Source organism: Phyllostomus hastatus, unplaced genomic scaffold (genome assembly GCF_019186645.2).
Source record: "Phyllostomus hastatus isolate PE091 unplaced genomic scaffold, TTU_PhHast_1.1 phas_contig_58, whole genome shotgun sequence".
Taxonomy (NCBI): domain Eukaryota; kingdom Metazoa; phylum Chordata; class Mammalia; order Chiroptera; family Phyllostomidae; genus Phyllostomus; species Phyllostomus hastatus.
Window position 1 is genome coordinate 29,148,180 of NW_025333916.1, and position 12,765 is coordinate 29,160,944.

Sequence of the window (12,765 nt, forward strand, 5' to 3'; positions counted from 1 at the left end):
ACAACAAAGAGGGTTGCTCTGCCAGGGTGATTACCTAAGGCCTCGCCCCTTACAACTTATCAGGGGCCCAGAGCAAAGAAATAGGGCCAAAATGGAGGAACAGAGCAAAACCTCAGAAAGAGAGCTAAGCGATGAGAAGATTGGCAACCTATCTGATGAAGAATTTAAAGCCCTGGTAACCACAATGCTCACAGAACTGATTGAGCTTGGTCAAAAAATGAAAGAACAAATGAAAGATACCCAAAACGAAATAAAGCAAAATATTTAGGGAACCAACAGTGACAGGAAGGAAACCAGGACTCAAAGCAACAATTTGGAACAAAAGGAAGAAATAAACATTCAACCGCAGCAGAATGAAGAAACAAGAATCCTATAAAAAGAAAAGAGGCTGAGGAATCGCTGGGACAATCTGAAATGTTCCAATATCTGAATTATATGGGTGCCAAAAGAAGAAGAACAGCAGCAACAAATTGAAAAGTTATTTTAACAAATAATGAAGGAAAACTTCCCCAACCTGGCAAAGGAAATAGACTTTGGACCCAAAGAAGTTGGACCCAAAGAGAAACACACCAAGGTACATCATCAATAAGTTACCCAAGATTAAAAGCAAAGAGACAATCTTAAAAGCAGCAAGAGGAAAGGTAGAGTTACCTACAAAGGAATGCCCATAATGCTATCAGCTGATTTCTCAAAAGAAACCTTGCAGGCAAGAAGGAGCTGGAAAGAAGTATTTGAATTCATGAAGGGCAAGGACCTACATCCAAGATTACTCTATCCAGCAAAGCTGTCGTTTAGAATGGAAGGGCCAATAAAGTGCTTCCCAGATAAGGTCAAGTTAAAGGAGTTCATCATCACCAAGCCATTATTATATGAAATGTTAAAGGTACTTATCCAAGAAAAGGGAGATAAAAAATATGAACAGTAAAATGACAACAAACTCACAACTATCAACAAATGAACCTAAAAAAATAAAAAACAACAAAAACAAATACAAAGCAAATAACTAGAACAGGAACAGAATCAGAGAAATGGACATCACATGGAGGGGTTTCAGTGGGGAGGGGGAGGGGGAAGGGAGGAATGGAGGGAAAAGGTACAGAGAAGAAGCATGATTGGTAGGTATTAAATAGATGGGGAGAGGTCAAAAATGGTGTAGGAAACAGAGAACTCAAAGAACTTATATGTACAACCCACAGACATGAACTAAAGGGGGGAGGAATGCTGGAGGGTTAGGGGTGCAGGGTGGAGGGGGAATAAGGGGGGGGAATTGGGAAAACTGTAATAGCATAATCAATAAAATATAATTTAAAAAACACTTTACCACCCCAAAAGCAACTGACCTATATCAAAAGCATATTAGTATTTTCTCAATATTAATAATTCTTCACCTAGTAATTGTTTCTAGTAATTTTAATGAAATTTTAAGAGAGGTGGAGAATTTAGGATCAAGGATGTTCACCACAGTAATATGTTCAAAAAGGTGACAGATAAATTATGATGCATCCTTGGAATGAATTTTTATGCAGATACTAATTATATATATAAAGATTTTATTTACTTTAGAGGGAAGGGAGGGAGAGAGGGAGAGAAACATCATTGTGTAAGAGATACACGATCAGTTGCCTCTCACATGCCCACAGCTGGGAACCTGGCCTGCTACCCAGGCATGTGCCCTGACTAGGAATCAAACCAGCAAACTTTTAGTTTGCAGGCCAGAGCTCAATCCACTGAGCCACACCAGCCAGGGCTAAATATATATTTTTAAAGAATATTTAAATGCCATGAGAAAATGGTGAAATACAAATACAATACAACTCAGTGAGTAAAAGGGCTGTAGACTAATAAAAACCATGACACTAGTATGATCCCAATTTGGTGGCACGTGTTTCTATCTACACATTGTGAAAAAAAATAAAATACAGCAAAATGTAACTGGTCATCTCAGAGTAGTACGATTATTATGGGCAATTTATATTTCCTGCCCTATACCTCATTATACGTTCAACTGTTTACCGTGAGCATGTTTTGCTTTTATAATGAGGAAAATGTTATTAAAAAGCAACTGACCATATAATTTGCTCGAAAAGTTTTTCTTATCAGTTTTTCAATGGCTATTTCTAAATTATTTTAGAAACAAAATTGCTAGTCTCTTGAAGACTTTTCCCTTTTTTTTCAGGTTATGAAGGTAATGAAAGGCCAAGTGGAGAGTGCGCTGGACCGTTTCGACTCCAGCTTATAAAGGGCTCGGAAGTCGTCACTCCAGTCTTCACGGGGAAAAAACCGGACAAATTGAAAATCGATGCCTTCTCCTCAGAACTCACCAGGGAACTGAGTTTGTAGGGCAAACTATCTCCGGAAGTGTGGAGAAACAGGCCTATCCAGAGTCACAGCCAAGGTCTGCTTACCTGAGGCGCTGCAGCTCTAAACTGGAGGCCCCACTGGGGCGCCACCAGGTTCGCATGGTGGAGTTCAGAGAAAGATTCCCTCGTGGCTCTGGCAGGTGGAAGGCGAGTCATGTTTGTGAAATATGCCCAGAGCTTCCTCCCGAACACAGGCCCACCTGCTCCCGAGAGGAAAGACTTAGCCAGAGCCTCGTCCTAAAGCCGTGGGAGGAAGGGACGACTTCCACCCAGCCCCTGCTGGCCTTCCCATCTCACCTCAGAGGGGCAGGAAAGCTATCTAAGAAGTAACACATGAGAAGGTCACAGGGCAGAGACCCAAGCCCAGTGACAGACTTTTGATTTGATCGTAAGAGTAGAGAACACTCCTCTCTCACACCACCAGGGCCCCAGTAGAATGGGGACCGACCCTAGGGAGCTACAAGACACAGCTTCTCTCTGAGAAGTACTTACTTAGGAAAGGCCAGCACCACGAGAGGAAACAAAAACTAGGAACCCAGAGGAATTTGAAACCTCTGGCACCAACCTCAGCTACAGCAACAATTAAGCACAGACTAACTCATAACCAGATTAGCATAAATGCTCACACTACAAGACTATTTATCTCAGTTCCTATTACCCAATACAGTATGTCCAGTCTTTAGCAAAAAAGAAAAAATTACAAGGCAAGCAAAACATGCAGGTTGAGATCTGTGATCAAACAAGAAATCAGAGACGATCTCAAGCAAACAGACCAAGACGCCTGTATGATACAGATGTTAGAATTTTCCAACAGGGAATTTAAAATAACTATCATTAATGTATCAAGGGCTGTGATGGAAGGAGAAGACAATATGCAAGAACAGATGAGTAGATATTCTAAGAAAGAATCAAAAGTAAATGCTAAGTCAAAACACCATAACAGAAATAAGGCAAAAACATGACACCTAGGTATATACATATTCAATCAACAGAAAATCAAACACAAAGAGAAATACCTTGAAAGAAGTCAGAGGAGAAAGGCAAAATCATTTTACCTTTACAAGAATAAGGATAAGGATAATAGTGGGCTTCTCTTCAGAAACCATGCATGCAACAAGAGAGTGAAGAGAAAGATTTAAGGTGTTGAAAGAAGAAAAACCACCTAACTAGAATTCTGTATCCAGAAAATGTATACTTCAAGGGCTGGAAACAGCCTAAGTGCCCATCAGCAAATGAGTGGATCAAAAAACTATGGCACATTTACACAATGGAATACCACACAGCAGAGATAAAGGAGTTCCTATCCTTTGAGACAGCATGAAGGGAACTGGAGAGCATTATGCTAAGTGAAGTAAGCCAGGTGGTGAAAGGCAAATACAATGTGATCTCACCTGTAAGTGGTACCTAATCAACAAAACAAATGAGTGAGCAAAATAGAACCAGAGACATGGAAATGAAGAACTGACAGTAACCAGAGGGGAGGGGGAGGGGGATAATAGTGGAAAGAAGGGGAAGGGTTGTCAAGGAACATGTATAAAGGGCCCATGGACAAAGAAAAAGGGGCAGGAGGGGCTGAATGTGGGAGGTGGGGGTGAGTAGGGCAGGGGAGAGTAACGGGGGGAAATGGGGACAACTGTAATTAAACAACAATAAAAAAATTTTTTTAAGTGAAGGATAAAAACTTTCACAGACAAAAACTGAGGGAATTCATTGCCAGAAGATCTGCCCTGCAAAGAAATATTAAAAGGGAAATTATAGCCCTGGCTGGTGTAGCTCAGTGGATTGAGTGCGGGCTGTGAACCAAAGTGTCCCAGGTTCAATTCCCAGCCAGGGTACATTCCTGGGTTGCAGGCCATAACCCCCAGCAACCACACATTGTTGTTTCTTTCTCTCTCTCTCTCTCTCTCTCTCTCTCTCTCTCTCTCTCTCTCCCTCCCTTCCCTCTCTAAAAAATAAATAAATAAAATATTTTTTTTAAAAAAGAAAATTATACAGTCAGAAATTTGGATCTAACAAAGAAAGGACGAGTGTTGGGAAATAAAGGTAAAATCAAATATTTGATTTTGTAAAAGACTTGAAAGATGAAGTTGATCTAAAAAAATAACTGTTTAAAACAGTAGTAACAGTGTATTGGGGGGTAACGGCAGATGGGAAGTGAAATGAGTGTCAGTAGCATTAGAAGGGACCAGAGGGAGGAACAGGGAATACTGTTGTAGATACCTTCACTACACATGAAAAAGGGTTATTTTTAAGGTGGACTTAGTTTAAACTGTATGTTGGAAACCTAGGCAACCATTAATACTTTGTAAAAAAAAAAAATTGGAAGTACATTGGAGGCAGCAGCAGGGACCCAAGGCCGTAGGCCTCACCTTTCCGGGGCTGTGTCCTCATCTATGACATGGTACATGGTACATGACATGGTACATGGTACATGACATGGTACAGTTAGATTAGGTCATCTCTCCGACTGCCTTCCTGCTCCGAAATTATATGACTAAAAAACATAACACAGATTAAATACACAGCCCACCTTCAAGAAAATCTACAAGTGACACCTACAAGAGCGAGCCTTTAGAAAGGTACAAGGACTTTTAAAATAACCAATTCTCTGATCTACTTCAGTAAGTTTGGGTTTCCACAGGGTTATCTCGTTAAGTACCGGGTCGGCAGAAGTGAGGCCTGCTTGAGCGTGGTTGGTAGGGTAAGAATATGGGTGTACAATTTAACAGTTTTAGTTAGAACATTTCACCTAAAAAGTTATATGGTGTACTTGTGTGTGCTATTGTTATGCGACGGAGTTATATGCTTATGACTTTGTAATAAAAAAAAAGGAGCATTATTTGTGCTGACCCTGAATAATAAACTATTGGATTTGCTCCCCTGGTTCAGCATTTTTCAACGTATTGTGCTGTAGTAAAGAACCGATAAGGCTGAAAAGAAAAGGCCATTTCACGGTATTGATTTCACTGCAGAGACAGCACAAGAAATGTGCCTTTCAATCCAAAGAAGAAATAAACCGAGCTGCCGTCCTTGCCTCAACAGAGCTCATAATTAGCTTGCGATCACCTCCAGGTCTGTTGATCGACTCTCCTTCCCTGCCTTGCCGTCAATGCACTTCTGAGCTCCGTGTACACATTTATGAGCTACGACTTCCCTGCCAATCAAAAAGTTTTGCTCTTCTGCATTACTGCTTGAGTAGCAGTGTTCATTAAAAAATAAAAAGTCCCTTTGTGGTTAGCCTAGGGAGCACTGTGGAAATGACCTGCCCTTTCTGGAATGAGGTACTGATCTTGCATGAGGTAAAGCTGTTGAGAAATAGTCTTATCTTCAGATCTGGCTGCTCTAACCCTTTGCAATCAAAGTCCCCGACAAGCAGAATTCTACTCATAAGGCCAATTTCCAACTTTAAAACCATCTGCCTAGGGCCAGACAGAGATAAATGCTTTAAGCTTCACTGGACTCATACCTGTTCTAGCAGTTACTTGCATTCTATTTTTGCCCTACTGGGAAATAGAACTGCCCTGAAACTCAATGTTTCACTCTGAAGCTAAAAAGGGTCAGAGGACCAGACATCGATATATTCCTCCCTTAATTAGTTCTCCAAAGCATACCTGGCTAAATAAATTCCAACAGGCCCAAATGAGTTAGATGCAGGCATTAGCTGGAACAGCGAGCAAACCTTGCTTTGTTAAAGATCTTTGGCTAATAGGGCACTCTCTGCCTGTTAAGGTAAGAAAGAATTCAAGAAAAAAATGTAGTCAATGACTTTTGAATTTTATCCAAATGCTTCAGACAATGAGTCCCTCACGCCAGTTCACTGCCCAGAAGTAAAAACAGAAATTCAAACCAACACCTCTAGTCCTTTTCCAGGGCATTCGGGTACTCACCCTAAGGACCCCAAAGCTCAACTCAGACAACAGCAGGGGACTGTGGGCAAGTTCAAGTTCGATAATCAGATGGATTGGTCTGCACCACTTCATGGGACACTGGGTTCTGCCTAATTTGGATGCATGTGGGACAGCATGCAGTTTCATAAAGGAAGAAAGGTGACTTTAAACTGCCGTTCCTATATCACAGTCCAATGGCGATACCAACATCAAAGCTTCACATTTAAGGAAATGATTATTTTCCTTCCTCTTCATTTTGCCAGCAGATATAGTCCAGCTTCTCATCCTAAATCCCACTAAAACACTCTAAAGCCATGCCTGTTTCTGCCCTTTGCGCTCAGCCCAAATATGATAAAGTATTATAAAGTTAAAAAAACATCCCTGCATATTTGCTTCTTTGCCAACAGTTTACAAATCCAAAAAGGGTGTTTTGGTAACGAAATGAGCAGGGTGATGCTTGCCTTCATTACTTTACAGTTAGTGGTGAGTTCAGGTACCACTGGCATTCACAAAGAGCTACATGCCTCTTAAAAACACAAGGGGGTGTGGGGAGAGTGGGCAAGGGAAGAGAGAAGTTGATGACTCTTGGCTAAGAGGTGTGCCCTAACGATAATGGAGCTTAAGAGACAAGATTGATGAAATCGTGCCAGGTTCAATATATCTTTTACATTGCTCAGTCACATGACTTTTCTAGGTTAAAATAAAATTGCAGAACTCTCTCTGCATGAAAGGCAAGCTAGTAGTGGTTAAGAACTCTAAGGTAAACAAAACAAAACCACCACTGGAAATTCCCAGGACTGTAAGGTTCTCTCTGAAAACTTGTATTTTTCATGTTGCTTCACCTTAACCATTGTAGCATCAGCGGAGAGACAACCTGACCTCACTGCCTCCAGATGTGCTGCCAGGGCAAGCAAACGCTACTAACGGGGTCTGGCGGCCGAGAACACTAACCTGGATCCAATCTCGAGAACACAGGTAGAGCACTGCACAATAACGCACATCCTACAAGACAACTCTCTTGGATTCTTTACAAAAGCCAATGAAAAAAATACATGAAAAAAGGACCACTGCAGATTTCAAAACTAAACAGCCAAAACCAACGTGCAAATGTTCAATGAATTCTGGATGGTAAGACAAACAAGCATCATGTAAGAAACATCTTTGGGGCATTTGGGAAAATTGAAATTCAAACTGTTTATTAGATATTAATAATTTCTTAGGGATACAGTAATTAGTGGACATATAGAGAAATGCCATTCTTAGAGGCATGTTGAAGTATCAGGGGTGCAGGGCCTGCAACTTACTTTCAAATGATCCAATGAAATTAAATGCATACAATATGTACGTGTGTGTGTATGTACAGAGAAATAAATGTGGCAAAATTAAAGAATTTGGTGAATCCAAAAGACAAGTATCCTGGTGTTCATTATACTATTTCTTTCAACGCTCCCACAGATCTAAATTTGTGTTCTAAGACTGGGAGAAGAAACTAGTTTCGTCTTTCATGACATGCATCTCGTCATCGGCTCTGAAACAACGCTCACATTTCTACTCTGCTGGGATTCATCAAGGCGGGAGAACTGAAGCCCGTCGCCCTTAGTTGGTGAGCCTCATGCTTTAATTCACGTTATTAGGAATTAGTTGTGAGGTTGTAGAGCTTCTAACATTTTCAAAATCTCACTGATGATCAGAGTAATTTCAAACAGGTCTAAGTCTGGAATCGGAGAGTTGCCCAGTTTTAGTACAGTGACATTTACTTTTCAACAACCTCAGCAAATTGTGCTGTTTGACAGCAGTTTTTAAATGGACACCAAATGAAACAGCGCCCACACCCTCCCCTTCTGTGAACAACCTTCTTCCCCGGTAACTGCGGGACACGCCCCACCATCGGAACCGCTGTTTTCTCACATCGTGCTGGTGTGTGTTCCCACGGAACGGTGGAGTCTGTGAGGTAAGTACCCTGTTCTGGTCCCAGAATTTGCCGGGCATTGTGGCACAGAACAGAAACTCAGCATATCCTGGTTGAATGAAGGAATAGGTAAAATAGAGATCCAAGGGGAAGAATTTTCAGTGGAAACTATAACGTATTTTAACATGTAAAGATGTGGCTCCTCAAATGTGTGTGTTTGAGAGAGGGAGGGAGGAAAAGCAACAACTTATAAAAACTTTAAAATGTCATTGTTAGCTGCCTGGGCCGTCGTCAGAGGGTGAGAGAACTCTGGAATTCGAAATAAAAGAAAAGGAGAATGTGTATGGGACAGACCTCGTATTAGGAGCCACGGTTCAACCAGGGACCTGGCTCAATTTGTCCAAAACCCAGTATGTTTGCTGGAAGGCTGCATTAATGGACAGAATTCCATAAAGCAATAGTTACATTTTATGTCTTGAGAACTTAAAAATTTAAGATAAATTTTTTTCTGAGCTATTTACAAAGCCTATTTTAACCTTATATTAAAAAACAAAAAAGAGGAACTCTTCCCCAGAGATAACTTTTTTATTTTCAAAGTCGCTATTTTCATAATATTTTCTGTAACACTGTAATGTAATCTGTCCAGAACTGGAAAGATGAGCACTTCACCATAATTGAAAAACTTGAGCATGTTTGAGAATTTCTGATAATCACTAATGGGAATAGTGCTTCAAGTGAAAATAATTAAGCCAACAAAAAGAAATGATTCTTAGATCTGTCTTGCATACTGAGTAATAAAGATAAAGCAACAGCAAAGTAAAGAAGCTTTTAGTCTCTAAATGAAAATAGAAACTGAAAGGGTAACTGGGACTTGCCAACTTTTAGGACAGTGCCAACACCAGAGCATGAAAGAAAGCCTCTCTTCCAAATTCACTGGGCGATTTTTATGGACTCTTTTTTCTTTTTGGTGGGGAAAAATAATCAGACAGATCAAAGGCAGGGTATCTTTGGAAAATTTAATTTGGACCATATTTCCTTTCTCTTGCTGAAAACATCCAATGTTGCCAAACACTCTGGGTTCCATAGCTTACAAAGGGGCAGCAGTATACACTGTACCCAACTTTGCACAGAAATGTAGTTTTTGACTATGTCCTTAAAAATGCTTTAAAGGTTCCTTACAATAAATGGCAAGTAAAACAGAGTAAGGCTTTGATTTGTCCCTTTCCCCCTTTCTTGGTGCTGTGTGTTGGAGGGACGAGGAAGGATGACTTGTCACGTCCGTGCTGGCACCCTGGGGACTGCCACTGGACCTTCCCATGTGCAGCCTGGCACTCGGACGCCTGAGGAGGCCAAGTGCCCAACAGCCACGTCACAGCGCGGGTCTTCCTGGTGTCCCCAGGGCTCCAGGCCTTCAGAGGAACAAAGGAACTAGGACCGAATCACGACCCTGGGGAGGTCTCCCTCCTGGTACTGCAGTACCACGGGTTCACTCTGCAGGCCTTACCATGTGCATTTAAAGACTAAATGTAAATACTCCACATAAAATGAAGAAAAAAATCCCTTTACTAATTCCCGTATCAAATTACTAGAATGAAAATAAAAGCATTTGTCTGATAAAACACATTTTCCATGTCAGATGAAAGCAACTCACTTGCAGTATTTGTCACTATTTATACAGTGTTGCCGGGTACACAAATTTCTTTAATTGCATCTCAACAGCTTTGTCATTTTTCAAACTAGTAGTTTTATTAGCTTAAAAAAGGGATAAGGCAGCCAAATTTAACTAATTTTGGTTGCAGAAAAGCATCTCAGATATTACCCTTCATCTTCTCAAACGTTAAGAGCACATGATTTAAAAGTAATCAAATAGTTTCTTCTCTTAACAGGAAACTAAGTGGCTACTGTCATTAAATCTATATCTAGTAAACACAGAGCTCCTCATAAATATAAAATTAAATTCTTTTGAGGAATAGGTTTGTGATTTTAGCTATGTGGAATTTACATTTATTCACTGAATTGTGTAGTAAAAAAGAGTGTGGTCTTGGCTTCTATATTTTCATACACAGTGTTTCATCACGTCTCAGCAGGCTCTTCCACACGGATGGCAGGCCGGGTTCCCGGGCCTGCGGAAAGGGGAGGTAGCCAAGAGTCGCCGTGCGCTCTCAGAAGCCCTGCAGAAACTCCTGGAGCTGGGTGACGATCTCTGTGTCCACTGTCTCCATGAGGGACTGGAAACCTTGCTCTCCCAGTAGCTCCTGCTGAGCCTTGAGCTTCTCGTAGATGAACTGCTGCAGGGACACCGTGTGCACCGGGTCCTTCAGGGCCAGCTGTGGGACAGAGAGGAGCCACACTGGGTCAAAACGGCAAAACAAGTCCCTCTTACAAGTGACTAAAATTCCTCATAATCTCTTCCACAGCAACACAACTGCTTCCGCCTCCCTTCTCACAAAAGACTCTAGAACAGGCTCATTGTGGAAGTTTGTCAAAGAAATTCACTCAATTTGTCTAACCTCAGTTCCCTGGGGCCCCTGAGTGTGAGTTGAATGATCAGCCCGGTTTTGCAACAGCTGAGGGTTCATCCATGTAAAGAACCCAAAGCTGCCTCGAAGTACCCTAAAAGAGATGCTGAAGAGCACTTAAACACAGCTGTCCAGGGCTCCTTTTAGCAGAACCAGGCACTCTGGTGGCAGCGAGGCCCTAGGGACCGACAGGACATCCACCCCATCTGGATGGCTGTGGTATTCACATTCACATATATGCTTCTGGTTTAAAAAGAGAGATACACAAATAATGAATAAAATAAAAAACAAAACAAGCTTAAACTCCTCCTGTCCCACTGGGATATTTGGAAAAAATAAATACAATTAAATTAAAAATAGACCATCATTCCATTCTCTAAAGATAATAATCAACAGAAAACATTCTAGCCTCTTGTTTTTTCTGAGCCTGAGGCTAGACATACACACACACACACACACACACAACACACACAGCACTGCTCTTTGCACTTGCATTATCACACACAGAAAACTACTCCAATATGGTTCAAGAATTTTGAATGTGTCCTAATGTTTTTGTTATAGGCATGTTGAGATAATTACAGTGTAGTTTAAAGACAACTGTAGCTATGACTTTGCTGTATAATCAATCACAAACACTGTTCCATGTTCCAATGTATATAGCCTTTGCTCTACATTTCAGAATAATTCTTTAGGATCACTGTCTCAGAATTAGTAGATTAAAGGACACAGACAATTTATAACTATGGTTTGTACCAATTTTAAAAGGTCTGTTTTCAGCTTCTGGTATTGTTGTTACTACTAGTGTTATCATTAAATTCTTGGTAATATAAAAATTAAGAAGTAACACACCATTGCTTTAAGCTGTACATCTCTCTCATTTTCAATAAACCTGATTATCTGCGAGGCTTGAAGTGCATGAGATTTTGTGTCCAATATGGCTGCACAGAATTTCTCTTTCTTTACTGAGCCTCAATTTCATTCTAGGTAGATGAAACAGCTGAATCACAGCACTGTTTGATCAATGTACATAGATTTTAAAATAATGACCACAAATGGAAAGTGTAACTGAGAGGCAGCGGCACTGGTGGCATGTATTTGCAGTTAACCCCTCCTGTGACCACTCCCGAGCTACAGCACTAATGCGAGGCAGTGGCTTCAACCTCATTTTCCCAGAAGACGGACAGGAGAGAGGCCGCCAAGCGGAACTGCAGACACAAGGCCCTGCGTTCACAAGCCTGAAGGTGTCATTCTATAAAATGCATAGAAACTGAAGATGAATATTTAAAAAATATTCGTTCCCTTAATCAACATACAGTAATGTTCAGTATTATTTTAATTACTAAGAAATAGGCCTCTTACTAAAAAGGATGTGGACTTTGTTAAATTATCACGAATATCATGAATTATCTGCTATAAGTGAAAAGCAGCTGAGCTTTAAATTGATGTTCAAACAAATCACTCCAACTAATATAATAAAAATGATGACTAAGGTTTAAATGCTGTTTCAATTTGCTATAAAAAAATGTGAACAGTTAATTTATCACATCACCACACTTTAATTTCCAACAGATTAATAAATAGGAAAAGTATCACTATACCGAACCCACAAGGTATGGCATGACATTACACTAGTATATATTTTTTATTTTTTAATCAGATTTTATGTATATACTTTTTTATAGAGGGGTAGAGAAGGAAAAAGAGAAGGAGAGAAACATCAATGTGTGACTGCCTCTCACACGCCCCCTACTGGGGACCTGGCCTGCAACCCAAGCATGTGCCCTGACTGGGAATCAAACTGGCAACCCTTTGGTTCTCCGGCTGATGCTCAATCCACTAAGCCACACCAGGCAGGGTGATTTTTTAAAAGTGTATTATTTATCAGTCATATGAAGATTAAAAGGAGAGTTGTGGAGCAGAAAAGGAAAAAAAAGGACTTACAGAATCTCCAACTGTACAGTTTACCAGAGCTTAAAAAACAGACTTCTTTTAGGTTGAAAGAAACCAAGTTAGAAAAAAAAAAGTATATTTTGGTTTGTGGTAGATATTCATTAATCACAGCTATAAATACTGTCTTCTGAGGAAAT

At 40.6% G+C, this 12,765-nt stretch overlaps 1 protein-coding gene across 2 annotated transcripts in view; it reads right to left on the bottom strand.

The window, feature by feature from the left end:
• Positions 1-9,880: 9,880 nt before the first annotated feature.
• IPO11 (importin 11) overlaps positions 9,881-12,765 on the bottom strand; it is a 182,372-nt gene continuing 179,487 nt past the window's right edge. For both annotated transcript variants that reach the window (XM_045847914.1, XM_045847913.1), the window contains one exon: positions 9,881-10,483. In XM_045847914.1, the coding sequence (XP_045703870.1) occupies positions 10,319-10,483 (165 nt within the window). In that variant the 3' untranslated portion in view covers positions 9,881-10,318. The remainder of the gene's footprint in view (positions 10,484-12,765) is intronic.